Here is a 26,583-nt window from a genome sequence, read left to right on the forward strand (position 1 = left end):
AATTCTTGGCTCCACAGGACCTGCCTTTGGTAAGCAGATTTTATTGCTTTCATACATCAATAGTAACTGACTAAAGACTTAGAAGGCTGTATCACTGCACACAGCTAGAATCATAGAATCGTAGAGTTGGAAGAGACCGCAAGGGCCATCCAGTCCAACCCCCTGCCATGCAGGAAATCACAATCAAAGCATCCCTGACAGATGGCCATCCAGCCTCTGTTTCAAGACCTCCAAGGAAGGAGACTCCACTACACTCCAGGGGAGTTTGTTCCACTGTCGAATAGCCCTTACTGTCAGGAAGTTCCTCCTAATGTTGAGGTGGAATCTCTTTTCCTGCAGCTTGCATCCATTGCTCCAGGTCCTAGTCTCTGGAGCAGCAGAAAACAAGCTTGCTCCCTCCTCAATATGACATCCCTTCAAATATTTAAACAGGGCTATCATATCACCTCTTAGCCTTCTCTTCTCCAGGCTAAACATCTCCAGCTCCCTAAGTCATTTCTCATAGGGCATGGTTTCCAGACCTTTCACCATTTTAGTCACTCTCCTTTGGACACGCTCCAGTTTCTCAATGTCCTTTTTTAATTGTGGTGCCCAGAACTGGACACAGTATTCAAGGCGGGGCCTGACCAAAGCAGAATAGAGTGGCACTATTACTTCCCTGGATCTAAACACTATACTTCTATTGATGCAGCCTAAAATCGCATTGGCCTTGTTAGCTGCCACATCACACTGTTGACTCATGTTCAACTTGTGGTCTGCTTGGACTCCTAGATCCCTTTCACACGTAGTTTCATTCAGCCAGGTGTCCCTCATCCTATATCTGTGCTTTTCATTTTTCCACCCCAAGTGCAATACCTTACATTTCTCCGTGTTGAATTTCATTTTGTTAGCTTTGGCCCAGTTTTCTAGTCTGTTCAGGTCATTGCCAGGATCACAGTTTTCATCTGTCTGTATCCTATTACATCCTATCCCACCACCACTCTAATTATGTTTAAAATTTTTGACTTTAATATTACTTCATCAATGCATCTGAAGAACTGGACTGATATCCATGAAAGTGCATGCTAAAACTGAAACTGGTATTTGAAAGGCACTGGTAGAATCATCCCCTCTCCCTTGTTGTGCTTTAACAGTATAATTCTAGACATGTTTGCTCAGAAAGTAAGCCCTGTTAAGTGATATGTGTACAGTGTTGAAACATAAATAATTTGGGAATCACCTAGCAGATTTCTTGTTAAATTGAAACGTGAGATGCAAATGAATAGCAGCATTTATTTAATTATTTATTGGATTTCTATCCCTCCCGCCTTTCTCCCAAAATGGGAGTATAAAATAATTTTTCAAACCTGCCAAATTGTAGAATGGTTCATGCCAAACAGATCAAATGTATTTGATTTCCATAATTTTATAGGTCATAGAATCAACCTGTTGTTTGTTTGGTTGGTTTTTTGGACACAAAATTGTGATTGCATGGGCACAGCATACAGATTTTAGTTTGGCGTGCACATATCTGTACAGAACCAGTGTGTGCAGTGGTTTGAGTGCTGGACTAGGACTCTGAGAGACCATGGTTCAAATTCCCACTTAGTCATGGAAACCCATTGGATAACTTTCGAAAAGTCACACACTCTCAGCCTTAGAGTGAAAAGCAATGGCAAACCATCTCTGAACAAATTAAGGCAAGAAACCCCTATTTTAGGGTTGCCATAAGTCAGAAACACAACAACAACATATACCTCTATACAAGAGAGAGAACTGATCCATGAAAGTAAAGAGGAATACTTTGGCAGTGGAGAGCAGCAGAGCACTTTAAAACAATCCTGCTGACAGTTTTAAAATTTGGAGGAAAGGCAGTTTCTAATTCTGTGGCTATTCAAAAGCCATAGTTAGAACAAAACTGTGCAAAGTTATTCTTGGATGACAATTTCCAGACTCGCTATCAAGCCCATTTGGTGGATCCTGAGAATTATAGTACAAAAATAACTGTTCCAGACTGTGGATTAGAGATGAGATCTGCACTGGATTTTGGAGCATGAAGCTATTTTTCTCAAATTGCAAAGTAATCTCAAGTACATTCTCCCATAGACTGAAGATGTACAAAGATGCAGTGGACAGAGCATTGAACAGTACAGGTATTTTAGCAATGTGGACATCATCTTCTTTATTTCATATTTTAAAATCTGCCTGAACTGTCTGATTTGTCTTTAAAACAGGCAGATAATAAACTTAGTACTTCTGTACATTTTCCACCAGCCTAGTAAACATGCTAATTTGTTTTCTTTCTCTGGGCTTTAAAAGTAGCAGACAGAGCTTTATGACAATGATCATATTTAAAGCAAAGTGGAAACATGTTGATTCCGTTTGCCCTGGTTCATTTGTTGTTCTATCCATTTATTTCAGGAAAAAAGTTCTAAACACAGCACAATGAGGAATTTGGGATGCTAACAAAGATGGCATTTGCTGAATCAACAGTCGCAGTTCTTGTCATTCAGTCACCCAAATAACAGGGTTATTTTTTTAAAGGAACAATAGAAAAAGGGATGAAGTCTATAGGAATACAGAGAAAAACCTGAAACTGACTGTCAATTTGAGTACTTCCCCAGATATGCAGAGTTCAGCAGCTGCACTAGTAATACAGCCTTCCAAAAGGATGACATGTTTTACTAAGATACACTTTTGACATGCTGTGATGTGCCTGAATTTACTTTTGTAAATATACTCAAATTATTATGCATTAGACCTAAGTGTGTTGTAGTGGTTTGAGCATTGAACTATGACTCTGGGAGACCAAGGTTCAAATCCCCTGGTCCATTCAAACCCAGTGGGTGTCCTTGGGCAAGCCACACTCTCTCAGCCTCAGAGAATGGCATTGGCAAATCTTCTCTGAAGAAACCTGCCAAGAAAACCCCATAATGCTGCAGCTGCTCACAACCACAAGGTTGTGAGTTCAATCCCAAGCAGGGCTCCAGGGTCCACTCAACCCCTCCATCCTTTCACAGATTGGTAAAATGAGTACTCAGCTTGTTGGGGGCAATTGGTTTACACATTGGGAACTGCTCAGGGAGTGCTAGTTCACTGATATGCTGCATAAAAATGTACTTGCTGTTGCTATTGCTATAATAAGTTAACCTTAGGGTCGCCATAAGTCGGAGGCAATTTGAAGGCACCCAACGAAACAAGACCTAAAGCTATCCTTCCTTAATCTGGTGCCCTCTAAATGTGTTGGATTACATCCCAAGGCAACTAAATTAAGGAGTCTGGAGATATTGGCAATTATAGTGCAAGACACTTAAAAGGTACCAGGTTGAAGAAGGATTACCTTGGGCCATATTTTTTACGTTTTTCAGGTATAAATATTAGTCCCCAAAACCTAGCCTCTGTACATAAAGTATGCATACAGTTGTCCCAGACTGCATTTCATGCATGTTCTTTGTCACTCTCAGACCTCATTCTGAGCCACTCCCACTTTCTGTGGTCTGCTCTTCGGATGGGCAAATATTGGTGTTTCCAAGCCCCTCAAACTCAGCTATCCTACTTCCATACTTCCATTTCAGTTAGCTCTGAATGCTGTGTCTGTTTGAATTGCTATAGTATGTGTGATTGCACTCTGCATTTTTCTTAATAAAACCTTAATTTACTCAAATCTGGAATCCTCCTGTTATTTCCAGTAGACACAAGTGCCTATGATCCTAAAGGTTACCCAGCCTCTTGCAAAGCTAATTCCCAACATTTAAAGTAATGCTGACATGCTTGATGGGGAAGAAGTAGGTAAGAAGCTATTATTGTTGTTTTCTCTTTTTCATCATGTAAAATGCTTAATTGTTCCCTTTTACTTTTACAACTTTTAACAGCAGTGAGATTTAGGAAGTTAGGGTAGCACATTGTTTAATGTTTTGACATAGTATGTTCAATTTGTGTTCATTCTGCCTGCTAAGAAGACAAGCCCTCCTCCCAACCACCATCTTGAGGGGGAGAGAAGCAGTCATGATGTGTTATTATTTTGTTAATTTGATATTGGAAACCGCTTTGATCGTCCACGGAAAAGCGGTATACAAATAAAGCTTATTATTATTATTATTATTATTATTAATGTTCCCATTGCATTGCTGTCTTATTTGGTACTGTATTGTAGTTTTTCACAAACTTGTCTCCTTCAGCCAGTGCCCCTGATCAGTCATATCTATCTGTTGTTATGTTGCCATGCTATTGCTTCAGACTTGGTTAAACAGTTACTAGCAGTAACACGTGCTCTTATATAACAGTTCTTTCAGATAGTCATAAAAGAATCTATGGCGTGGTACAGACGTGCCAAATGCACCGTGCTGGTGGCATACTAGGGTTAAGGGACCACGCGGCAACCACACGGTCCCTAGCCCTAGTACGGCACAGCACCGCAACAATGGCGGAGCCCCCGTGTATATGGGTGCTGCCATTGTTATGTGATGGATGCATAGCATCCACATGTTGCACCGCACTTGTGATGTCACAAGTGCACAATTTGGCAGCAGCGGCTTCACTCCAGCAGAAAAACAGGTGCCGGCAGGCCGCCGTTTTTCAGCAGTCTGTCCCACTCCTATAGTAGATAGACAGAATAGACAGTATCTGCTGGATTTAATACTCTCCCCCACTACTATCCCTTTTTCCTTCTGTGTCATGTCTTAATTAGATTGTAAGCCTGAGAGCAAGGAACTGAGACCAGGGTTCAATTCCCTGCTCAGCCATGGAAATCCACTGAGTGACCTTGGGTGAGTCACACACTCTCAGCCCCAGAAGATCTTGTGATAGGTTCACCTTAGGATCACCATAAGTCAGAAACAACTTAAAGACAGATGACAACAGTAACAGTGGATTACTTGTTCTGGCAGATAGTTGGACCAATAATTGGGAAGAAAAACCTGAAGCATGTTTTTGCCGATTGTAGCTGGCCTTATCAACGCTGTGTAGTGGTTTGAGTGTTGGACTATGACTCTGGAGACCAGGGTTCAAATCCCAGCTCAGACATGTAAACCCACTTGGGGATTAGCTTTTGTCATTTCATGCTAACCAACTATACAACTATATATAAGGAAAAGTGGGATAAAAAAATACATATATACAAAACTCCTGTGCTGGACACACTGAGAGAACTGTTATGGTCCATTAGGTAGAATAAGATGTGCATTCAGATCCTTAGTCAGGCATGACACTATCTGGGTAATCCTGGGTTGTCATTAATATTTTTTCTAGCATTCCTCACATAGTTGCAGTAAGAAAAATTCCAGGTCCGAAGTGGAAAGACGGATCAACAGTAATTCATAATTGCTGTTTTGCTGCAAGAATCCAGAAAAATCCATATACAAAGGAACCTTATAGCTGCTTCGTACACATTTTAAGGAGATCCCTGATCTTGTTTAAGATCTGTTATCCCTTTACATGTCAGCAAGGAGACAAATAGGCCCAACGTTAACTGAAATGGCAGCTTGAAAATCATACATTACTGAAAGAAAGGAGTTGGCAGCGTGAGCTTTCCTTAGACTTCAGTCTACTTCCTCAGATGCTTTATAATAGTATAACATAATATAGAGAGAGCTCTTGTAGCACCTTTGAGACTCACCGAAACAAGATCTCTCTCGCTCTCTATTATTATTATTATGCTATATTTATATAGTGCTGTAGATTTACACATATTGTTATAAAGCATCTGAGGAAGTAGACTTAAGTCGAAGGAAAGCGCGCGGTGCCAACTTATTTCTCTCAGTGAGTCTCAAAGGTCCCAGAAGATCTCTCTATATATTGCATTATTATGAAGCATCTGAGGAAGTAGAGTGAAGTCTAAGGAAGCCTCAGGCTGCCAACTTATTTCTTTCTGTGAGCTACCAGATCTCTCTACAAAACAACAACAAAAGAGGCGTGAATTTAGGAGTGTTTTCAGCTTTTTTATTATTGCTATTATTGCTAACATTTGGCCACGTCCTCCTTTTTTTGAGGCGCCTTAAAACTAAGTCCTCCATTTTGGCGGTTGAGAGGATGGCTGGGCGGGGGAGGGGCAGGCCGCGCCGTTCCCATGGCAACCGAGCTCGAGCCATAAACAACGCTCAGGAGGCGGCGGCGAGAGGGAAAAGTTCCTCTTCGGCACGTGCGCCTCTGGAGTTGTTGGCGCCCGGGACAGAGAGAGAGGAGGAAGCAGCCCCGCCCCCGCAGTGGAGACCCCGTCCCGGCTTCCCATTGGCCCAAGGAGAAGCCACGCCCCCTTCTCGCACCCCTGGATCTTGCTGCCTTCCTTGCCTCCCTTGCTGTCAGTGCGCTCCTGACCGCCGTCGAGTCATGGGCTGCGCCAGCAGCGCTCACACCCAAGTGAGGGAGTTGAGCCGGCCGGCTTCCAAGGGGCCCCCGGAGGCCAACGGGCTGCAGAGAAGCGGTGAGTGGGGGGCAGAGAATAGATAGATGGATGGATGGGGAGCCATAGCCTTCCAGGTCTTTTGCACTACTTTTACTAATACTATTTCTTCTTCTTTCTATGATTGTTGTTGTTGTTCATATTTATTTATTTATTTATTTATTTATTTATAAACATGTAGCCTTCTCTGCCAGAGACTGCTGGTGCCATAGTAAACTGTTACAGACTACAGAGCTTTAACCAGAAGCCAGCAGGGAAAGGACACATGTTCATTTTCAGCTGCAGCGTTGTTCCCAGAAGGGAATCCATATTCCAAATTCTGGGAACCCCGAATTCCAAAGTGAACAAAGGAAACTACAAATCACATTTCATTGGTTGCACTGAATTAAACATTTACATGCCCATATATTCACCATATTGGATCCCCATACAACCCACAGGATTATGTAGCACTGAGCCATGGCAGTTAAAGCAGTCTCAAACTGGATCATTTTGACAGTGTGTTTTGGATCAATGATCCCCAAACTCTGCCCTTCCAGGTGTTTTGAACAACAACAACTACTACTACTACTACTACTACCTTTTCTTTTCTTTATTTATAGCCTGCCTTTCTCCCAGGAATAGGGTCTCAAGGCGGCTAAGAAAATTTAAAACTTTATGTAGAGAGACCATGTAGCACCTTTGAGACTGACTGAAATAAAGAAGTTGGCAGCATGAGCTTTCCTAGACTTCGGTCTACTTCCTCAGATGCATGTAAGGTAGACTGAAGTCTTGGAAAGCTCATGCTGCCAACTTCTTTCAGTGAGTCCTAAGGTGCTCTAAGATCTCTCTGCATACTGATTCTACAGACTAACAAAGCTATATTGTAAAATTTAAAACAGTTCGAGTTATAGAATCATAGAGTTGGAAGAGACCACAAGAGCCACTCAGTTCAACCCCCCTGCCATGCAGGAAATCTCAATCAAAGTACCCCTGAGAGATGGCCATCCAGCCTCTGTTTAAAGACTTTCAAAGAAGGAGACTCCACCACTCTCCGAGGAAGCATAGTTACTGTCAAACAGCCCTTTCTGTCAGGAAGTTACTCCTAATGTTGAGGCATAATCTCTTTTCCTGGAGCTTGCATCCATTGTTCTGGGTCCTATTCTCTGAAGCTGGAGAAAACAATCTTTCTCTATCCTCAATGTGGCACAGATTCAAATACTTAAACAGGGCTATCATATCACCTTTTAACCTTCTCTTCTCCAGGCTAAACATCCCCAGCTCCCTGAGTCTTTCCTTCCAGACCCTTCACCATTTTAGTCGCCCTCCTTTGGACACGCTCCATTTTCTCAATGTCCTTTTTGAATTGTGGTGCCCAGAACTGGACACAATATTCCAGGTGGGGTCTGACCAGAGCAGAATAGAGTGGCACTATTATTCCCCTTGATCTAGACACTATACATCTTTTGATTAGACTATACTTCTATTTAGACTATTATTTCTTATATCTCTATGCTTCTATTAAGATTAAACTATACACTTGTCCCTCCATATTCGCTAGGGTTAGAGGCACAAGACCCCCATGAATATAGAAAAATGGCAAATAACAAAAACACCATGTTTTTACCTGAGAGGACACCTCTCTGGGAATCTCTAGGTCCTCCAGTGCAACCCTGTGGTCAATGTCCAACAGACACTGACCATATTAGAACTGAACTGGAGAAACTACAAATGCCTAGTAGAGTATGCTCTCTAGGAATATTTAGGTCCTTCAGTGCAACTTTTAGTTAAAGTTTACCATAGAGTTGCACTGGAGGACCTAGATATTCCTAGAGAGATCATATTAATCAAATCCATGAATAATCAAATCCACAAATATGGAGAGATGAGTGTACTTTTTATTAAGCTAAAAGCAATATACAAAGCACAAAAGTGTAAATACAATGGCCTGTTTCAGACAGCCAAAATAAAGCTGCTTCGAGTCACAGTGGAGATATGGTGTTTCAATGATGCATGCGTCCTAAGAGTCCAGAACTCACACCAAAGCCATGCTCCAGCCCTAAGGACTGGAGCATGGCTTTGGTGTGGCTTCTGGACTCTTAGGATGCATGCATCATTGAAACACCATATCTCCACTGTGACCTGAAGCAGCTTTATTTTGGCTGTCTGTAACAGGCCAAAGTCTTTTTTAAAAGCTAGTATAGGGTCGCCATATGAGAACCAGTGTGGTGTAGTGGTTTGAGCATTGGACTACTATGGAACCCGAGTTCAACTTTAAGTCATGGAAACCCACTGGTGACCTTGGGCAAGTCACACCCTCTCAGATTCAGAGGAAGGCAAAGGCAAGTTTAAAAAGTTTTAAAAAGTGACACATTAAAATTTAAAGTATATTAAAAACTCTATACGAACTCCCAGACTCCCAGACCATTGTCCAAGACAATAGCTACTGGAAACTAAAGTCCAAAACACTTAGGAGGATCAGACTTTGGGAAGCACTGATCTATAAGAAGGGTTCAGGTTGTTCTGGAGCAGTTGTTATTACAAGAAAGTCATTCAGATAACCAAATTGGACCTGTAGTGACAGGGAGGCAATGTGGATGAATGTTTTAGAAAGTGAGTGTGAATTATAGAATCATAGAGTTGGAAGAGACCACAAGGGCCATCCAGTCCAACCCCCTGCCATGCAGGAAGTCACAATCAAAGCATCCCCAACAGATGGCTATCCGGCCTCTGTTTTAAGACCTCCAGGGAAGGAGACTCCATTACACTCCAAGGGAGTTTGTTCCACTGTCAAACAGTCCCTACTGTCAGGACGTTCCTCCTAAAGTTGAGGTGGAATCTCTTTTCCTGCAGTTTGCATCCATTGCTCCGGGTCCTGTTCTCTGGAGCAGCAGAAAGCAAGCTAGCTCCTTCCTCAATATGACATCCCTTCCCTTCAAATATTTAAACAGGGCTATCATGTCACCTCTTAACCTTCTTTTCTCCAGGCTAAACATCCCCAGCTCCCTAAGTCATTCCTCATAGGACAACATGGTTTCCAGACCCTTCACCATTTTAGTCGCCCTTCTTTGGACACAGTCCAGTTTCTCAGTGTCATTTTTGAATTGTGGTGCCCAGAACTGGACACAATATTCCAGGTGGGGCCTGACTAAACCAGAATAGAGTGGCGCTATTACTTCTCTTGATGTAGACACTATACTTTTATTGATGCAGCCTAAAATTGCATTGGCTTTTTTAGCTGCCACATCGTACTGTTGACTCATGTTCAATTTGTGGTCTATTTGGACTCCCAGATCCCTTTCACATGTAGTCTCATTCAGCCAGATGATCCCCGCCCCCCCCCCCATCCTATATCTGTGCATTTTATTTTTCTGCCCTAAGTGCAGTACCTTACATTTCTCCATGTTGAAGTTCATTTTGTTAGCTTTGGCCCAGCTTTCTAGTCTGTTCAGGTCCTCTGGGGTGTTAGCTACTCCTCGCAATTTGGTGTCGTCTGCAAATTTGATAAGTATGCCCCCAATTCCTTCATCCAAGTCATCGATAAAATGTATGAGTATGGGATACAGAAGGACAAGAGACAGAATCTGGAGGAGGGGTTTTAGGAAGGGAAAAAAGTAGGACTGGTAAGGAAGAAGAATGAGATGGGCAATATGAATAGAAGGTTAAAGAAGGAGAAGAAGTTAGGTAGTTTATTTGAAGGCATTGCGATCTGAGGACTGTCCACTGTTTGTTAACTTTCCTCCAGCCCTGATTCATGGCAACTCTGTGGATGAGACATCTCCAAGACTACCTATCCTCCACTGCTCTGCTTAGTTCATGCAAATTCATACCCATGACCCCCTTAATAGAATCCATCCATCTAGTATGTGGTCTTCCTCTCTTTCTACTACCGTCTACCTTTCCTAACATTATTGTCTTTTCTAGTGTTTCATTCCTTCTCATTATGTGTCCAAAGTATGACAGCCTCAATTTGATTGTCTTGGCTTCCAGGGAGATTTCTGGTTTGATCTCTTCAAGGACCCATTTGTTTGTCTTTTTGGCTATGGTATCCTCAACACTCTTCTCCAGCACCACATCTCAAATGAATTTATTTTCTTCACTGTCCAGCTCTCACATCCATACATGATGATGAGGAATACAATGGTTTGGACGATTCTAACTTTAGTTGTGTATCTTTACTTTAAGATCTTGCCTTTTTCTATGTTTAATAAAAATATACAGCGTGCCCGCGTCATACGCGGGCGCGCCTTACGCGGCTTGAGCATACGCGCTCAAGCCGTGGGGCGTGCGCGGGGCGGAAGGGGCGGCGCGTCCCATTCAATTGAATGGGCGTGCACGCCCGTTGCACCCTGCGTGCCGCTGCGTCACCATGCCACCGCGCCGCCATGTATGAGCCCCATTGTTTACAATGGGGCTTGAGCATAGGAGGAATTCGCCTTACGCGGCGGGATCCAGAACGGATCCCCGCGTAAGGTGAGGACCCACTGTATTTTTAAAAGATTTTTATGGCGTAGCAAAGGTAATGGCAAACATGCTCTGAACAACTCTTGCCAAGAAAACCCCATGATCAGTTCACCTTAGAGTCACAATAAATCGACACAACAACTACATATTATGGTCTGACCCCCTCCCCTCATAGTATGCAAAGAAGGATCTGGAGAGAAGGAAAATAAGGACATTGTCCCCCCAAATAATAATTCTGCTGTCCCCCCATGAGATTTTCCTCCAGTCCCCAAATTTCTGACATTGCAGTAAGTTAAAACTTCAGTGGAGCATTTCAAAATACAGTTTAGGCATCCAGAATAAAGGGGCTGGCAGAGTTACCAAGGGAATGCCAACACAGCAAATGGAAGAGTTCTAAGTGTGAACATATTCATTTTATGCAGTTAGAAAGAGCCTTGTTCTCTCCTGTACCTTGCTGTCTGAATTTACCTTTTTCCTCTTTCTCTACAGTCCATACTTTATTCACATATGATAGGTTATTTCTAGCCAAGTCTTCCATAACCTAGGACTCACCAAATGTGTTGGACTATAGTTCCCATTTTCCCAAGACAGCATGGCTGGTCATCTTAGTGAGGCTGGAATATCACAAACTGCAAAGGCTTAACTTTGATCCCTTCTGCTGTTTTATGGTCTCTGTGGCTGATGCAGGAAATAATACAACCTGTATGGTTCATCCTATTGATAAAACTACCTGTTTGGGTATTTGGGCCAAGATGTCATTGATACATTGGTGATACAACTGGCTCAATGTATTTTTATGTAAGAGCCAGCTGTAGCAGTTTGGATATGTAGTAGACTGGATGAGGGAACAAAAACTAAAATTCAAGCCAAATAAGATGAACTTGCTTATGATGGAGGCTGAGAAAACTAGTTTCATCTGTCCTACATAGGGTCACACTTCAAACATGGATCAATTCTTATTCAAGCTTTGCTCTTGGATCTTCAGTTGATGGTTGTAGTTGGGAGTACATTTTGCCACCTTTTGACTATAGCATCATTTAATATTAAAGTCCCCCCCCTTTTTTGCATACTATCGTAATTTCTCAACCTTTGCAATTATATTATACTATGGAACTTTAGCTGCTCTAGAATGAGATGGCTTGGTTGTGGATTGAGTTATAAACAGGAATATACTGTATTAAGCTGATCCTGGGTAGTATCCAACAGTGTTTTTTCTACTTAAAGAAGACAATTTCCACTCATAAGGTGCATATTCCTGATCTCTTGGGAGACTTCTCTCCTCCTTTCCTCTAAGACTCTGTGTTCATCCCATCCAGAAATACCCAGCATTTTTAGGACTGCAGGGCTGCCAGGGAAAGGAGGAAACAGGGAAATCCACTTCAGCAAATTAGTTTCTACCACTCTTATAAAGGGTCAGCTTTCTGTGAGAAACCTACTGGTCCTCACTATGTATCCAGGCCAAAATCTGTATTCTAGAGGGGATGATAAACCAACAAATGCCAAACTACATGGTGGGGCGAAATCTTTTAAGAGACCAATAAGGAAAATCTAGAAAAAGTGTAATTAAAAATTATGGCTATAGATAAATGAATTGGAAAGGTATTTCATTACATGTTTTTTTGGGGGGAAACAAGGCTTTAATTAAAACTAAGTCCATGTATGGGAAAACTTAAAAATAATAAAGACAGTAGAGTACATATCAAATTCAAATGGACATAACACCATCTGGATTTAAACTTGGCATGTGGTCATTATACCAGGGGTCAAAAATGGCAGTTTTATTTTTGAAATGTTATTAATAAAACTTTCCTCCTAAATTCCCTGAAAGGTTATTTGCTTGAAACACTTTTTGCAGGACAGTTAACAGTTACTTGTTAACTTATATTGTACCATAGAACTCAGCTCAATTGTCTGAGCACCACTATGGTTTCCTTTTCTTGGAAATGAAGTCATATGCCCCATTGAACACCATAGGACTTTATTTCCAGAAAAGTGTGCAGAGGAGCTAGATTGTGCATGCACATGGAATAATTTAATGAGCAAAACTACCTAATTTAAGGATATTTAAAGTAAAAGATACAGCAGTGATTAATTCATCCAAGGAAGTGGGCTGCAGTCTACAACCACTTCTGCCAAAGAAAACCTATTAGTCTTTTAGCTACCACTAGATTTTTTTAATTGTTTTTTCCTGCAAAAGACTAACATGGCTAGACCCATGGAAGCCACCAGAACAAAAGCCTTGGAGTAACCATGACTGATTACTTCAAATGTGTTCTTGGGTGAGTATGGTTACCAAGTATTTGAAAGAATAATGCTTATTTAGATGAGTGAGATATGCATTTAAAAATACAAGTGCTGCTCCACAGACATTGTTGTCACTGATGTTGTTGTTGTTTTTTACCTGGGGATAGTTAGATTAGAGTGTTTCAGCAAAAACAACAAAGATTCTTGTGACGCCTTAAAAGACTTCAGATTATTGTAATACAGTACAAATCATTATGGACTTAAGGGCTCAACAGGTTGGGGCTGCAGATTGGGGCCACGGCAACTACATGCCAGGGCCCTGATCTCTCCTTTCCATGGTGCAAAAAAGGAGCCGCAGAAGTGGCTCCTTTTTGTGCACTGGAAAGAGCGCCATAGCTGCCGGCGCACAGCTAAACGCAGCACCAGAGGACACCATGTAGACGCAGCACCAGAGGAGTTCCATGATGCCGCGCATCGTGTGGAGCGGCGCGCAGCATCACACCAGCCTGGGGGCAGAGTTGGGGCATGCATCCTGTGGGCACCATGCCCCAACTCTGCCCCCAGGCTGGCATTAATGGCTGGTCTGTCGAGCCCCTAAAATCCTCCTCATCAGATGTGAAATATTTTTTGTGGACTGTAGGACTATATACTTACAGTAGAACCAGCAAAAAGTCGATGTTTTTAGAGGAAAATGAAATCGAGATAGTACTGATATTAACAATTGCATTATTAACAGTATTAACATTATTTACTTATGATAAATTATGTTCCTCCCCTTATTTCCTTTCAAAACTCATAATCAACATTGCTGAATCAGATGACAGCTTGCCTATCACAGATGAAAATGGCACAATACCTGACCAGACCAAATTTGAAGCAATGGATGAAGTGAAACTTGGGTCTCCTGAAATAAAACAAAGTGAGAGTCTTGCCAAAGAAGTGGCAGATGCTTTGATTCCAGGAATGACAAACTGTGTCCTTTCTACCTTTCAAAGAGTAGACCCTGAGGGCACAGAGCCACAGCCAGTGGAAGAAAAGTTCAGCAGGTGTGGGTCCTTATCTGCCAGTCATTTAGAAGCTGGTGAGCCTCGGTTTCTGGAACCTACAGAAGAGGATGGTGAGCCTCCAGAAAGTGTAAGAGAAACTGCCAACATTTTGCCTCCAGAAATTGTAGAGGACAATAAGCCTGAACCTGCTGAATCATTGCAGGAGGACCCACCCGAGTCTACAACAGTGGCAAGTGTTAATCTTGTAACAGAAATTGTGAAGGAACTGGAAATAAGTGAAGAGGAACTGCTAACTGAGGATAACAACTGTGTGAATGCAGATTCGGAAGGTCAGGTTCTGCCCTACATATAGAGATTTATGAGAATACCTGAGGGCAGAATCTCTTGCCCAGTGGGTTGAGTAAAGGCTTGGGGAAAAATGGTAGCTGAAAGTATGTTTCATCTTGTAGAACATGGTTAAGAACTCTTCTGGGCTTAGTACTACCTGCTGTTTTTCCTTGCATTCTCAGTCCAAACATTTTCCTCCTCACCCCAATAATTTACATAAATTAATACTGCAAGTAGACAGGAGACAATAATGGAGGGGGACATATACCTGGAAACATGTATACATAATATAAATGGTACAAAACTGTTTCCATATCACTGAGATCAAAGTATTATGTTCTTATTTTAAATTCCCAATTGGTTCAGTCAAAATCTTGTGATGTTTGTATATTATTGTTTGCCAAAAATACAACACTGTTTGATTCAGCCTGTTAGTGCCATATAATTTTTTCAGAATTTCCTAACTGACTTAGATCAGGGGTCCCTCCACCTTATTCAATTTCATCTGTAGCCATGAACAAAAAGATGTCCTTTGCAAAGCTACCTAAAAGGAGAAAATGATAGAAACCTGAATATTCTTTGGTCCTAACACCTGTGAATTGGAAATATATTGCCTCTAGACATGGAAGTACTGGGATCCTCCTGTTTTTGAGGTGGGAGGCACTGGCAGGCAGGTTATTATTTATTTTGCCTCCTTATAGGTATTTGCAAGCAAAGTGTGAATTACTTTTCCCATCCACTATCAGTGAAACATCCTTAAATGTAAAGCTTCTTACAAGCAGAATGTAAACTTAGAAGTGAGCTTTATGTGTTCAGTGTAGCTTACTCCCAAGTAAATGTGCTTTAGGATAGATTGCAGACAGCCTTTATTATTTCTGGGAGGGCCCAGCAATGGCTGTCTTAATATTTCTTAGTGCTTGATCTTTTAGTACACCTCTGATTGATAGTACTTGACGAGGCTCAGCTTAACTACATAGGAGTATGGGTAGTCCATTTTTCCAGATCATTTCAAGGGAAGCTGAGACTTTCCTAGCTTTAGGGTGGGGGGAGAAGGAAATCAAGTCTTCCTTTCACATTGTAGACTCCATGTGGAGGTTAAATTTAGGCACGATTACTATTGTCCTTGAGGGTGTATTACTGCACCTGTTTCATGCCATTCAAGTGATAGGATCTCTGCAAAATGCACTGTGTAGGAAACAAAATTGTATGAGTTGGACAACATCTAAACTGATTAACGCTTGGGTGAATAGGAAGTTTATTTACATGGACCTATGTGTCTGACGCAACAAATACAGATAGACAAAACCCATAGAATGAGTTTCTGTAACTGATTGTTAACTTACAAGTTACTTTTTTAAATGTATGCATTATCAATAGACTAAATGGAAAGGCAAGGTTAGCAGAAGACAGCAACAGGGGCATTTAAGATGTTATATATCAGCTGGCAGGTTCTTGAATGCCTCTTGTGCTTCACCTATCTTTTTTTTTCATGTTATAAAGAAAAACATAAGACTGACAAAATTAGAGTTTGTAAAGTGCTGGTGCACGCAATACTCTTTCAGTGTTCCCTGCCTTGATCTCTATGGTTACTGTTCCAGGCGAGACGGGAGAAAAGATGGAAACTGAGATGCACTGTGAGATAGTAAATGAAGTCTCTGAAACAAAAGAAGAAGAAACGGGAGAAGCTACAGCAACAGCAACAGAGATAGGTATGTTGACAGAGACGTAAAGTACTAATACATGAGGAGCTCAAAAAGTTGCACTAGTTTTCATAATCTTTTATTTGTATATTGTGGATGTTTCCTGCCTTACCAGATGCTTAAACAGCATTCAGTAGGTAGCATAATTTTCTCTTCATCTGTGCATCTGCTTAAATTTTGTTTGTTTGAGGACCTAATTAGACATGTCATCAATCATTTAAAAACACACGCACACTTCTCTGGATCTGTCCTAACTTCATATATATAGAATGCAGAGCGTGGCAACATTACTCATGGACTACAGGTCCCAAATCCCCAGCCTACATGCCCAGTGACCATACTGGCAGAGGGATTCTGGCAGCTGTAATCAAAAAGGTAATTTTGCCAGGCTTTAAAAACGTACCACTTTTAAAAAATCAAATTAGGTACTAATGCAGAGCCCTTCGGCTTTCTTCTTAGCTTCCCACAAACAGTCTTCCTTAAGTGGGTTTACTTCTAGAATTAGAACACAGGTGCAAATAAATATATAGGGAGAGGGCAAATAGCATAAAAGCAATCTTGAGGCAGTGTGGGCATTTCCCCTCTTGCTGTTAAAATTAGACCTCAATTTTCAGAGTGAACGTGTTGCATCTAGTGTAGCACTAAGTCCTGAACTAGATAAGCCAGCTAAAAGGTTTCAGAGGACACATATTTGAAAAATGATAGTCTTAATTAAACACTTTTAATTCCATAGTTACTATTTGCCAAACATGATTTATTAATGATCAGATTACTGGCATGGCTCAGGGATTTACCCATTATCAGTTTGCTCCTTTTGTTTGTTGGCACTGGGGACAGGAATGGGTCAGTTTCAGAAGTTAACTTCCATGGCTTTTTGAAGGACAAACAAAACAAGGTACAGGTTGACTGGAAACAGAGAAGAACAGATGAAAAGGAGGGCAAAAGCGCTCATCACTCAAGCAGACTCTAAAATTACATCTCTTCAATTTACCTCAGTCATACCTGATGGTAGAGATTTCCTTTCTGTGAAACTGAAACCCGCATATTAATCATGGTAGAAACTGGGATTAAAACAGAGGCGAAGACAGGATCATAGCAGAAATACCCAACTTTTTGGAATCTGGGGGAACATTTATTGCTTTTAAAAACTGCTGTGAGCACAACCACAAAATGGCTTCTGTGGGGTGGGGTAGCCAGTCATAAAATGGTAGGACTGCACTTCCCTACCCCACCTCACTCTAGTTCAGAAAACAAAGGATGAAAATGTAGGGACTAGAGAAACAAAATGAAGGTGAGAGAAGAAAGAGAAATGTATATAATTTAAGACAAGAAAAAACATTTAAGATAAAGCCCTATGAATGAGTTGAACTAACTCAACAAAATATACAAGATAACGTAGAATTAAGACTAGAAGGATAAAGGTTGAAGACAAAAAATACTAAAGGACAAAAAAAAGGAAGAGACTAAAAGGTATAAGACGTGCAATTTAAACTACTCAAGAGGTAAATCCTAGAGTGGGGAAGCTGCTTACCCTCCCTCCTGTCACCCCCACCATCCCATGATCTTGTCACTTGCAGAGATTTCCCTTTCTAGACCCTTCCCCTCAGAAGCACAAGATGTGTCCTGTCTATTCAAGTGAGTGGCATCACTGTATTCCTGTGAGAAGTGATATGGTTATAGGGGATGGGGAGGGGAAGACATAATAGGGAAATGGCTTCATATGCACCAATTGTCCCAATTTGGCAGGAACAGTACTGATTAATTCTCTGCTATCCCACATATTCAGCTGCTTTTCAAATGTCCCAGTTTCTCTCCTCACTTTTCCTCCTTGTCCTCAATTTATTTCAGTTGCTGCAAACTGAGCCCAACATGCAGAAGTACTTTGTGCTCAGTTCAAAGATATAACCGTGTTAGTCTGTAGAATCAGTAGGGAGATCTTATAGCATCTTTGAGGCTCACTGAAATAAAGACGTTGGCAGCATGAGCTTTCATAGACTTCAGTTTACTGCCTCAGATGCATCTCTGGCTCAGGCAAAAGCAGTTTACTGTAGCCTAGGTTGTGTATTCTTCCTCATTAATCACTTCTGTCTTCTTAACCACAAACTGATGTTGCTTGTCCACTTATGTCCCAATTTTCATCTGTGAAATGTTGGAGGCTATGTTGCACCATCCATTTGTATAGGAGAGAAATTCAATCCCACATGCAGTTGAAGCCCACCAGTCACCAAGAAGCCATGAGACAATAGCATATGTGGCAGGAGTGGGCTTTACCTCCTCTCCATCCATTTTTTTTTTCCGGCTGGGAACTTCCCCTCCTTCTCCCACCCCATGAAAGTCAATGGCATAACTGTTCCATTTTTACAGGAATAAAACAGCTTGGTGGGTTTAGTCTTGCAGGTACAGTGGACACTTGCTTTATAGTGCCTGAGAGAAAAAGGTATTTGGTGGCCAGTACATTATATTGGAATTCGTGTTGTAGAGGAATTGTGTGTTATATTTGTCTATGGGTTATATGTACGTAAAATGTTTATCTGTTATCTGTGTGGTTCTTCTTCTTAGTCTGTATATGAATTTAACAAAAACTGTTTTGAATTTTTCAGTGTTATATTCAAAGAAAATACTGTAACCTGCTCCTTAGCATTGTTGGTTACTCTTTAAAACAGGAGCACACAAGCTGTAGCCCTCCGTTTGTTGGATTGCAACTCTAAGCAGTAATAGCCAGATTGGCAACAATCCAAGATTATGGGAGTTTCAGTATAACATTGTTTGTCCACTATTTCCAGATGATGTCTTACTCAAAATAATTTAGTTAAAAGTTGCAATATTGGTGTCATTGTTATTGTAAAGCCGCTCTGAGTCCCAGTTCTGGGAAAAGAGTGGGATACAAATAAATATAATATGATGACACAATACAGTTGCCCCTCCTAATGTGTGGATCTGAGATCTGCACCCTTGAAAATACACGGAGGGGCAACATCCGCTATTTGCAATGGCACATGCTCCCTTGTTGTGTGCATCGGTGTGCAATCCATTTAAGCCTATAGGGCTTGAATAAGTGCGAGCCTTCATTTTCGCAAGGGGTCTGAAATGGATCCCCGCGAAAACAGAGGGTCAACCATACATATTAGAACAAGGAACTATTTCATGAAATTTGTATACAAACATAGTATATACATTGGCCTAAAGGTCTTTGCTACATTTAACTTTTTGGTTGTTTTTCCCCCCCAGAAGTTACTAATGAAGAGTGATTCATGGCATTTGAATGGACTTCATCTTTGGTCACACAAATATTAATACTGTACTCCAGTTTGAGAAAATCTGTTTTTATAGACTTATCACAATAACTGAGCACAGAGAAAACATTATAAGAATTTTATTTCAGGAACTCAAGTTGCCAAGATACTGGTGAGAAACTGCAATATTAAACCTTCATGTCTGCCATAGTGTCTTCTGCACACACATTAAGGAAATTATGTGTCACAAAACAACTTTTGCCTTTCAACAGGAAAATTAACTAATGTGAAGGAAAATCTGGGGTATAATGTCAGCAATATGAAATACAGAAGGAGATACATGTAACATTAGCCTAAACAGCACTAGGAGAATCTGCATCATCTAAAGTAGGATGAGAAACATTAAATGCTAATAGCGATCTTGCAGTCATGAGTTATTTAACTTTACAAATAAAATTACTGCAAGTTTCCCTTATATGTATACTTACAGTATAACAGCTTTGTAGTCGTTTTAGTACCATCTGGTGATCAGTTTGTAAGTTCACTTTTTCTAAACTAATTAAAATAGTCATTGCAATATTCAGAGTACTTGGGGAAGAACACTAGTATCAAATGATGGCATTCTGAAATTGCACAATATGATAATGCCTGTTAACAAAATTTGTGTCCTGCACACTTTCATAATTATTGACTAACACATGAGGAAGTTATGCTTCATTGTCATTGGGATGGGATGATGGCAACCTTTTCAAAAAGGATTTTTAAAATTAATACTAAAAAGCCTGTAATTCAGATTCTAATCCATTAAGTCTGAATGCTTGTCACCCTGTGCTACTACTATCTATTTTAAGGGATTGCATTCAAATGTGTTACTGGCTTGAATGTGTAATAATTATGCCTTCATGGATCATTTTCTAGATTCCCCCAATAGTATTTATGAATTCCATTTATTTTTATAACACTAGTAATTTGGATAGTGAATTAGGAAATTGAATCCTTCAAGACTGAAGAGCAAATCTGAGTGGAAATTGAGAGGAATTTCACATTGAAATAAAAAAAAAATCAAATTGACAAATGGTTCAGTGTATGGGTAAAGAACTCTTTAAACTAGCAGTGAACCTGAGCAGTACTGATTTTCACTCACCTTTTGTCTGAATGAGGGAATCTGTGCCAGTGTAGACAAGATACAGTTGGTTCTTAGGCTTTTTAAAGTGTATAAAATAGAATTGTAGATATCAAAATAAAGAAAATACTTAGCAAGTATCTGTGTGGTGTGGCATGAAACTCAAAGTGATCGGGCAAACCTATGGAGGTAGGAAAGAGAGAAGCTGATCAAATTACCAAAGACCTGCCACACTTGCACCAAAAGAAAAGAAGACACTGGAGAAATGGTTGGAAGAAAAATGACTAGTCAAACTTTAGGGCTGGCATACTTGATGGCTTGCAGGCAGAGGGAGATCCAGATCATCCTTTAGCCACAAGGATGCCCTTTCAGGGGCTCACAGGACTGTAGCCTTAGTCATAGTTCAACATCCCACAGGTTTGCATATTAATATATTTAATTTATGCACTGACATTTCCTCCAAAAAATTGTTCAAAGCAGCTGAACACCAAGGCCTAAATACAATTGTTAATTCCAGTTAATGTAGATCAAAATTAATACAGACTTTCTAAGTGTACAGATGTGTAAACATCAATTCATTTGTCTACTTTAATTCAGACCAACACATGGATTTAGTCTTTGAGTCCTCTTCACTATTGTCTAGCTATCCCCTGCCACCCTGTACTTTGAAGTAGGTAGGGATGTGTGATAGAGTGGGGAGCAGGTATCTAAATGTAAACCTTTATATTTTTCTTTGCTGAATCTCATTTAGTAGTTTGGGTTCAGCATTCCAGCTTTTTAAATATGAGCTTGACTTTTAACGTGTTGGCTATCCTTCGTGTCTTTCACATCTGCTAATTTGATATGTCATTCCTTTATATCAGGGATTTGAAACTGTGTGTGTGTGGGGGGGGGCAGTCAGTCCTCTCTCTCAAGAAAACAAATATTTTGCCTTGAAATGCCTTCTGGGAGGCATGGGTGATATTCTTGCCATGTTTTAGGTCCATAGTTTGGACCCTCCAGATGTCACTGAACTGCAATTCCTAACAGAAAGTGGTGATGAATTCTGAATTGCAATCCAGCATCTTGTGGGATGCACTTCGCCCATCTATGTTGTATACCATTTTAAACTAATTTTAGTAAGTTGACAGAAAAACACACATGAGTGAGAGCACACCCTGGTGCAGTGGTACCAACTAGATCTCAGAAGCGAAAGGCTGCTTTTCTACTACCACCTGGGCTTTCCATTATGGGTAGGTCCACCTGAAAATTCCAAACACATTTCTTTAACTGAAGTAACAAAAAAAGAGAGGCCCAAATATGAAACTTTGTGGAACTTGTTTATTCCTTAACATTCCTGCAAAAAGGCTAATTTAAAGTTATATCTAGTGGGTGATGTAAGATTTAGGAAATACACCACAAACCTTTTCATTATAAACTTGGTAACATCTTTGAACACTAGCTTATCTGGTAATTTCAGATAAGGTCATGAGCAGATAAGTTTCTAGCTTAATGTGAACTGATCAAACATTTTGTTCTGCTACAATAATCTGACTGAATCCTTCATTGTTTTTCTAATATTTTAAAGGCACAGTTCTAGTATTTTAAAGGTATAGTTTTAGTTAGTGCAATGTACACTCAATGTATTCTGGCACTTCAGAAGTATATAGCCTACTTGTTCACTTACAAAAATTGAGATTAAAGGGAGGGGAGGGGAGAGAAATACAAAGGCACTAGGTTTATAGTCATGCTGAAGCATCTTGAAGTGGTCCCTTGACGGCAATAGCTTCAATCTCAACACGTGCACCCTATAAAAAAAGGCAAATAATTTCAGCAGACAATCACTACAGGATAGCCCTCTTCAAGTGTAAGTCTTCCACTAGCTGCACAAGGATGTGGCTTCCTTTGTTTCCACACGTTTTTTGTCAATACAACTCCGAAGGTAGGTTACATCCAAAGATGGCTTTGCAGCATCACCAAACAACACTTATATTCATAAGCCAGGGCACCCATTTTTTTCTGATCCGCATCCCAACTGTAAACTTCCTAGGGCTTAATGGGGAGTAAAAATCTGGGCTCAATTTAAGCACTAAGGAAAGGACTACCATGGGATACAACTATTGTTTTCTGGCACTTATAGTAGACAATACTGACATGTACATTCAATCATAAGGGAACCACTTTTGCCAAGCTAGACTTGAGACTCCACAGAATGCTTTCGGGGTAAAGAATCCCTATTACAATAGGGAGATGTGTATGCTCTGCAGTTTGTTTTGTGCTTGGCACATGATCCATAAAAAAGGGCAGTTCAACCTATTTAAAGAAAATGGAATAGTTGGGACATAACTTGTAGAAACAAACCTTTCCATACCGTATCATGCTAGACAGCAACTATCATTAGAAGAGTGTGTGAAGTGGAATGAGAAGTGTAGAATGTTGGATTAATTATAACTGGCTGAGAATGGAAAGTACTAGAACAATGTGATATGAGTAACTAGGTTTTAGAGGAAATTAGGAACTGAGAAGATTTAATAATAATAATAATAAATTTTATTTATAAACCGCTATACAGGTAAAAATTTGAAGGGGTGTTTACGTGTTACACTGTACATCTGTTCACTTATATGTACATATGGTCAAATAAGTATCTCAAATGGAGGTGCCTGGTTGTTGCCACCGAAAAAGGAAATTTTATTGCATTTCTTTATTCCCAGCCACCTCTGGGCTATGGGGTAAGTGGCCTAAAAACAGACCTTTTCTATTTAAATCAGCTCTCCCTCAAGATTGTCTTAAGTAAACACCTAATGCAAGATGCAGACCTATTTCAACACTCAGTTTTTTCCCCTGCATGTTTTTTTTCCAACCATCTTTGCATGATGAAGCCAGTGGTAAAGCCAGCATTGTGCATTTTATGCCTTTTGGGTAGCACTAGCCCAATAAATGTATTGCCACAATGTGCATCTAAGATCCCATGGTTTTATTCTATTCTGAAGTTAAACTCATAGCTTTCTGATCTTTTTCCTAATGTCTCTTTCCCTCTTCTTATTAAATCAATTCTTATCATCTAATTTTGTAGCATTTCCATTTTGGGTGGATAAACAAATACACTCTACGCAACTGAGATACTAAATTTATACTTGTTTATGTAGTACAAATATTTCTTCCAGAAAGTGCAATCTGATGCAAGCCCTACTAACATATTACCAAGAGCTGGTGAACCACCTATCCCACCATGGTTCCAATGTACCCTAAAAATCTTATATAAAGGTCTCCATCTGGAAGATCTCTGTATAGAAAACACTGAACTATTGAGGAGAGCAACATAGAAAGCTGTCATTGGTTTATATAATCCAGTACTGTCAACTGTGACTGGCAATAGCTGTCCAAAGTTTCAGGAAAGTTTCCCTCCTACTACTACTTGAGAGATCCCTGTTGGTCTTCCATCTAAGTATATGTATGCCACATTAGATCCTGTTTAGCTGCCAAAATCAGATGAGATTAGTGTGTTCACTGTGGTAGCTTTTCATGATATCTTCTAGTCTACTAAAGCTAATGCTACAATGAGTTTTTAAAGGTGCCACTAGATTCTTAGCATGTTACTCACCTAGAAGGAATCCCTTTGGAACTCTGTGGGGCTGACTTCCAAATACACATGCATAGGACTGCACTCTTAGTAGACAGACATAAGGATTTTAAAGGACTCACACTAACAAAGCCCAGATCTGCAAGAATTTAGTCCATCAGTTTTTGCAGAAACAAAACAGCACTTACTTTTGGAAGAGCAACAACTTGGTAAGCGGCTCTGGCTGGAAAGTTGCACTTGAAAACTGTATGTTGAAGACAGATAAATATATAAATATATTGATTATATTCAGTAATGCATTTGCATGAGTGTGCTAAACAGCAGCTTGTTGAGTTATGCAAAATAAGCCTATTAATTATATTGCAAGGCTGTATGTATTCTGATATTGCACAATGCAAGTACTGAAGACAGTGATCTGAGAATTAATTTTTAAACCAAGCTTTTAAATGTTACGCACAGGCTGTGCCACGTAACGTCTTGCAAACCAGAATGATTTTCAGCAGACAATGAGCTGGGCTTTATTTACTCCACATAGCTCTTTCTATCATCTGAAGCGATAACTTACACATGTTGAATAATTGTATTAATCCCAAAGACAGGCTCTACTATTGCCTTCAGCATGAACAAATTTTTACATCAGAGATTAAAACAAACAAAATATGTGTGCTTTTTGTAGTTATAGGCACTTGATTAAACACTGAGAACTGCAGCTCATTATTGGGGGGAGGATCTCCAGAACATTAAAGATTATAGTAGGGGTGGGCATGTTTGGAGGAGGGAACCAAATTTTCACCACCAGCAAACTAATGGATGTGCAGATGAGGGAATCCCAGGAGACCTTGCTTATTATCTGGTTGTGTGACAAGCAACACTAGCTGAAATCCCTTCTATACAACCACTGAACATACAAGAGTGATCTCCAGTCTGACCACTGTAATCAAAGTAAGCCCTGAGGTGACAAAAATGTTCTAATAATGGAAAGAAAAGTCAAAAATAGAAGTGATCAGATGCCCACTTCATTTTGATTTCAGGCTTTGTAGGATGACCTGTTTAAAGCAAAAAAAACCAGGAAAACAGTGGTCCCATATAGACAGGCCAAAATAAAGCTGCTTCGAGTCACTTTAGAGGTATGCTGTTTAAATGATGCATGTGTCCTAAGAGTCCAGAAGCCACACCAAAGCCACGATCCAGTCCTAAGGACTGGAACACAGTTTTGGTGCAGCTTTCGGACTCTTAGTACGCATGCATCATTTAAACAGCATACCTCTAAAGTGGCTCGAAGCAGCTTTATTTTGGCCTGTCTATATGGGGCCAGTGTTTAGATTTTTAAAACATATGCAGAGTCATGAGGAACATAAAAATGGTTTGGGGGGATACATGTTGTATATGGGATAGACTTTGTCAACTCCTGGTTTACATATTTGATATTAGAAATCTAGAAACTAAGGAGGAAGTAAAAAGCAGATTACCACAGAGAAGAGGAGCTTCATGTCTGGAAGAGGATTTGAACATGGATTTTTCTAGTCTTAGTACAAAAAGTAAAATTTTACAGAAAATGAGTACATAAGGGACAACATGTTTGATTGTTAGGTCTACAAAAAGGAAATATGCTTTTTTTAACTCAGACGCAAGGCGGGAATCGATACATGGAAGTCATTGGGGTTCAATTCTATAGAGAGAGAACAGAGAGGGTTAACGGATTTTTATATCCTTTTTTTCTTTTTTCTCCTCCAAACTGCAGTATTGCACAATTGTTCAAATGTATAAATTCGTAAATCTCGCAACCGGCAATGTCATAATGGAGGCGATTATTATAGTTATTAATTGTTTACTCTGTTCTGTTCTTTTATAAAAATTCAATAAAGAATATTAAAAAAAAATGAGTACTGGAATCTAAACAACCTATTTACATTGTTCAGTGGCCACTATGACGTTCCTATCCTAGCTCCCTTATTCACTGAACTCCTCTTGGTGACCAGAAGCATGCAAATATTACAAATCACTAGTGGTACTTACACTGCTTGTAGATTTCATTAACATCATCAAAGTCCTTCATGTCAGCCATCAGCACAGTAGTCTTTACCACTGAAGTTAGAAACACTAGTTATAAACTAGTTCCAAATGATCATGTTGTAAGCACAATTGAGGCTGCACTGCTATGCACAGTTGTTTGGAGTAAGTATCACTAAACTCAGGAAGATTTGAGAGTGAAACTATACACGAATGCACTGCAAGTAACTTGACCCTAGGTTTTATTTCTTGATTGTGTGAAGGCTTAATTTTTTTCAAGTAATCATAAGGAGAAGTCTACTTAGGTTAGCCTCTAATTGGCCAAGATTGCTGGGGTGGATGCTGACCCAGAAGTTCAAAGCACCTGGAAGGCACTAGACTTGCTGCCCTAAGGTAAACCAGCAGATGAAGTGTGTCTGTGCTTAGGACATCCTTGCCATTAGCTGAACCATGCATGAAATTTACTAAGCCATGTGTTTTATTGTACCTGAAATCCCCTGCAACTAGAATAATCCAATCTTTGCAAACCACTGCTTAAGCATTATATCATTATGTAGA

General features: G+C 40.2%; 2 protein-coding genes across 3 annotated transcripts in view; one reads left to right on the top strand and one right to left on the bottom strand.

Moving 5' to 3' along the window:
* The window catches only part of STK3 (serine/threonine kinase 3), an 881,840-nt gene that overhangs the window by 460,170 nt on the left and 395,087 nt on the right, over positions 1–26,583 (bottom strand). The window lies entirely within an intron of this gene.
* ERICH5 (glutamate rich 5) lies at positions 6,260–19,596 on the top strand. Its single transcript, XM_042464947.1, has 4 exons — positions 6,260–6,397; positions 13,881–14,399; positions 15,996–16,106; positions 19,326–19,596. The coding sequence occupies exons 1-4, from the start codon at positions 6,304–6,306 to the stop codon at positions 19,343–19,345; spliced, it is 744 nt and encodes a 247-aa protein (XP_042320881.1). The 5' UTR covers positions 6,260–6,303; the 3' UTR covers positions 19,346–19,596.

This window comes from Sceloporus undulatus, chromosome 4 (genome assembly GCF_019175285.1).
Source record: "Sceloporus undulatus isolate JIND9_A2432 ecotype Alabama chromosome 4, SceUnd_v1.1, whole genome shotgun sequence".
Classification (NCBI taxonomy): domain Eukaryota; kingdom Metazoa; phylum Chordata; class Lepidosauria; order Squamata; family Phrynosomatidae; genus Sceloporus; species Sceloporus undulatus.

What these genes read in the sequence shown, in the direction of transcription:
- ERICH5 (XM_042464947.1), top strand. Translation starts at nt 6,304, where the DNA reads ATGGGCTGCGCCAGCAGCGCTCACACCCAAGTGAGGGAGTTGAGCCGG. An exon ending in TGTGAATGCAGATTCGGAAG is followed by an intron (nt 14,400 to 15,995) that starts GTCAGGTTCTGC and finishes TTACTGTTCCAG; the next exon opens with GCGAGACGGGAGAAAAGATG. An exon ending in AGCAACAGCAACAGAGATAG is followed by an intron (nt 16,107 to 19,325) that starts GTATGTTGACAG and finishes TTTCCCCCCCAG; the next exon opens with AAGTTACTAATGAAGAGTGA.